Genomic DNA, 4,422 nt, shown 5'->3' on the forward strand with positions numbered 1-4,422 from the left:
GCTGTCGTTTGATTGGTCAGGTTTCTACGCTGTCGTTTGATTGGTCAGGTTTCTACGCTGTCGTTTGATTGGTCAGTCAGGTTTGAGCAGCTTGTGTTTGTTCAGTTTTTATAGAGAGAAAAAAAATCTTTACTTTAACAGGAGCGAGTAGAAAAACTACAAATACTCCAAAGACCTGATTGGACTGAAGTACTGCATGTATTTATACCACATCTCTGTAGTACTTGGTTTCTGGTGCTTACCTTCTCCGGGAGCCACCTGAATCATCCAGCGGCGCTCTGTGGGACGACCCTGCAGAGAGAAGGTCACGGCTCGGTCAGCGAATCAAAGCAAAACGTCGCACGCTTCCTGAACGCAGCACCACTTTTGATAATATGAAAACCACGATCAGACTGTGATTGGCTGCCTCACCCTGTGGAGGCGATGAAGAAGACGCTGGTGGAGGTGGTGATAATGGAGGTGGTGACGGTGTCTGTTGTGCTCCACTCGGTCCAGCCGAGCCTGGAGGAACAAACAGAAACGTGAACACCTGTCCGCTCTGCCTCAGGTGAGGCGTTTGGTGCAAGTCTGCCTCCACCTGCAGGTGTTGGTGCAGCGCCTCGTGATCCTCCACCTGCTGTAAACCAGTGGCCCCCTCCTCTTCGTCGCTGACGGCGAGCTGCTCCACCACAGCGGCTGCAGAACAAAGCATCAGAAGAACGCTGAAGGTTCAGCAGGAGGCTGGAACCACCACCAGCCAATCATGTTTCAATAATACCGACGTTCCCCATCGTTCTCAAGGTCCGCCCCCCAACACTGACACGTACCGAGCACCGAGTCGTCCTCCGCCTGCAGCCTTCGGGCCAGAGCCTCGTCTTCCTCCACCTGCTGTGAAGGAACCGCATCCTCTTCCTCTTCCTCCTCCTCCTCCTCGCTGCTGGAGATCTGCTCCTCCACAGCTGCAGGAGAAACCACTCGTCACAGACTCCATCATCATATAGTAATAATAATAGTTTGGACTGTGGGAGAACCGGAGAACAGAACCTTCTCACTGTGAGCACACCCTGCTGACCACCACACCACCGTGCCACAACATCACAGTAGTGATGAAGATGATGATGAATGAAGGATATAGATTTAAAAAGGCAAAACATTTAAAAAAATAAATACAAAATAAAACAAAATCATTCTTCCACAGTGGGAATCCCGCCCTGTATGCAAAGCGTGGAAGTGGGGACAGTGACGTTTGCTCATCGAGCAGCTGCGAGTGAACGGCGAACAGCGATTACCGAGCAGCGCCCGAGAGCAGCGCCCGAGAGCAGCGCCCGAGAGCAGCGCCCGTTTCACTCACCGACTCACCACAGCCTAACGCAACGCTGACGTACCGATGTCTGAGCCGGCCTCCACCTGCAGCTCCTCGTCATCCTCCGCCTGCTGGAAACAAATGGCGTCCTCCTCGCTGATGGCGAGCTGCTCCACCGCAGCTGCAGAAGAAACGAAGGATCAGACAAGCGTCCACTGAGGGTGCAGCTGCTGAGGCAACAGCCCCCGTGCTGCGTTCAAAGTGTGACAGCAGGAGTGACATGCATGTTAACTGTTCCAATAATAACTAATGTGGAGGGTGGGCGTGTTCCTGCAGCCGTTTGAGTCATCAGCAACATGTATGAATGTTGGAAATTGGAAATTTTGGAGAAGCTGAAAGATAAAAGTGGAGCTTAGGAAGAACTTTAACGTTCCTGATGCTGAGAGAAGAGTAACTCCAGGATCGGTTCCGCTTGTTTGTGTCGCCAACAACCGTCAGAGACGCTGAAACTAAAGCAGCAGTGAAAGAAGGGTTCCAATATTCATATGTGTGTGTGTGTAACGCCAACACGTACCCATGTCCGAGTCGTCCTCCACCTGCAGCCGTCGGGCCAGCGCCTCGTCTTCCCTCAGCTGCTGCGAACGAGCTGCAGCCTCCTCCTCCTCGCTGATGGAGATCTGCTCCACCACAGCTGCAGGAGAAACCACTCGTCACAGAACCCATCCAGGCCAAAGAAGCTAGACCCAGAGACGCGTGCACCATCGAGTGATATTTAAAATGCAAAAAACTAAAAATAAAGAACCAATTAAAAATTATCTTTAATAAAATGCAAATCGACTCGTGACCACAGCCAATCACAGTCATTCCCTACTGGACAGCATGGACAGGGCCGTGTGAAGGAGGGGGGCTGAGGGGGCTGCAGTCTCCCCACTGCAAAAGGCAGACAAGCCGCGCCCCTGTGTGAGCTTCTCTGATTTATTCTTACTGCTGATTGGTTCCTGAAGGCGAGCCTTCAGAGAAGACGGAGCATGGTCGCCCGTCACCTCCGTCAGTTGTTTGTTTTTTTAAGTACAGGCTGAATTGGGAGGTACCGGCGGTAGGGCTGGGCCATATTATACCGTTCACAGTAATACCGGTATAATGTTAGGCAACGATAGGAAAATGAAATATCGCGATAGAATGGGAGTAAAACGTGCATGCGCAGTGCCTTTGTTTTCATACGCACATGGCCGATTGTTGAGTGAAACAGATGAACCAGAATTGGTTTGTAAAAATGGTGCAACTTCAGTGATGTGGAACTGGTTTGGTGTTTGTCCGTCAGATACACGACAAAGCACATTTCTTTGCAGAACATGCAAGCGGCCGTTGTTATCCGGTTGTTCAGTGATGACGTGACGAATCCTACTTCCGGGCCTAAAGTAGTCTGCGTTTAATATGGCTTTTGTGTTGTTAACATGTTTAATGTTTTGTATTTTCTTCTATTTGATCTCAAAAAGCTCCTAAAACAGTCAGTGATCACTGTTGACCTCCCTCGGCTTTTATTACCGCTAATCATTTATTTAAGCTCAGTTTTTAAAACCTTAGGATGTAACTACAGCCCAGCCCATGCAGCAGTATATGAATGACTAACCTCGTATTGTGGATGGATTATCTCAGTTGTTCTCCTGGCTGAAGTTTGGTCCTTTTACAGCATCCTGCCATGCGATTACATTTGTTCCTGACCACCGAGAACACTCACGTTAACTTTTATCGAGTGGAAAAAAAGTTAGCTTGTTTATATTATGCTAACATAGCTGTGTCGCTAGCGGTCACGTAGCACATCATTATATACCAGCTAGCCCAACTTCAGTAACCCTACAAACGTCACTGCTGTTTAGTTTTCTGTCTTCATTTATGTTGGAAGTGATAGCAGAGCTGTACGTTTTAATTTGTTTCCAAAACCCCGCAGTCAGGACATGCTATATTGTATTTAGATAGAAGCTAGCGAGCTAACTCCCTGCTAACTTCTAACTCCGTTAAATGTCATAAATTCCGTTTTCATGGATGCCTGGATGTTAAACTCAATTGTTACACCTGGTAGAGCAGAACGCTGATCATTTTATTAAAGATGAAAGACTTTAGACAGTTTTTCAACTCTCAGTAATGCCATAGTGATCGTTTGATATATGGACCTGCAGCGGAGTTTAGGCCCAGACACGGCTAGTGACGTCAGACTGAACGACCGGATTGTCATTTGTCGGACTAAGATGCTCTTAAATCTGGGAGTAACTGGGTCCTAAACTCCGTATGCTTCAGGTCAAACAACACTGCAGCATCACTGAGAGTTAAAAACTGTCTAAATTCTTTCATCTTTAATAAAACGATCAGCATTGCTGCTTTACCAGGTGTAACTATAAAGTTTAACTTCCAGGCATCCATGAAAACAAAAGTTATTACATTTAACGGAGTTAGAAGTTAGCAGGAAGCTAGCGGAAGTTAGCTCGCTAGTTTCGCTAGTTACCTAAGCATGATATAGCATGTTCTGACTGAGAGATTTCTGAAAAAAATCAAACGTACAGCTCTGCTATCACTTCCAACATAAATGAAGACAGGAAACTAAACAGCAGTGACGTTTGTAGGGTTACTGAAGTTGGGCTAGCTGGTATATAATGATGTGCTACGTGATCGCTAGCGACACAGCTATGTTAGCATAACATAAACAGTGAAGCTGGAGGACGAACACTAACACTTTTCCACTTATAAAAGTTAACGTGAAGGTTCCTGATGGTTAGAGACAAATGCAATCGCATGGCAGGATGCTGTAAACGGACCAAACTTCAGTCAGGAGAACAACTGAGATAATCCATCCACAATACGAGGTTAGTCATTAATATACTGCAACAACATGGGAATAGAGCAGCTGCCAGAGAATTCAACATTAATGAATCAATGGTACAGAAGTGGAGGAAGCAAGAAGAATGAGTTTAATAAAGTTTGATTTATCTGACTGCTTTGTTTCGCTTAATGTGCCTTATAATCCCGTGCACCTTATGGTCCGAAAAATAGCGTACTGCACACTGCAGTTTAATGTTGCAAAGCACCTCTTTTTAACTTCAGTGGATATTATACATGGTTATGCTCAGGATATGTCAGCCATTTCA

General features: G+C 46.7%; 1 protein-coding gene across 5 annotated transcripts in view; it reads right to left on the bottom strand.

The window, feature by feature from the left end:
- Positions 1–4,422, bottom strand: part of LOC102298783 (E3 ubiquitin ligase BIG BROTHER-related) — an 11,833-nt gene that overhangs the window by 2,895 nt on the left and 4,516 nt on the right. For all 5 annotated transcript variants that reach the window (XM_042226668.1, XM_005936950.3, XM_042226669.1 and 2 more), the window contains 6 exons: positions 1,857–1,973; positions 1,365–1,463; positions 807–938; positions 578–675; positions 412–501; positions 243–291 (listed from right to left, as the gene is read on the bottom strand). In XM_042226668.1, coding sequence (XP_042082602.1) covers positions 243–291; positions 412–501; positions 578–675; positions 807–938; positions 1,365–1,463; positions 1,857–1,973 — 585 coding nt within the window. The remainder of the gene's footprint in view (positions 1–242; positions 292–411; positions 502–577; positions 676–806; positions 939–1,364; positions 1,464–1,856; positions 1,974–4,422) is intronic.

Source organism: Haplochromis burtoni, unplaced genomic scaffold, assembly GCF_018398535.1.
Source record: "Haplochromis burtoni strain Fernald_Lab_line unplaced genomic scaffold, NCSU_Asbu1 Contig_222, whole genome shotgun sequence".
NCBI lineage: Eukaryota > Metazoa > Chordata > Actinopteri > Cichliformes > Cichlidae > Haplochromis > Haplochromis burtoni.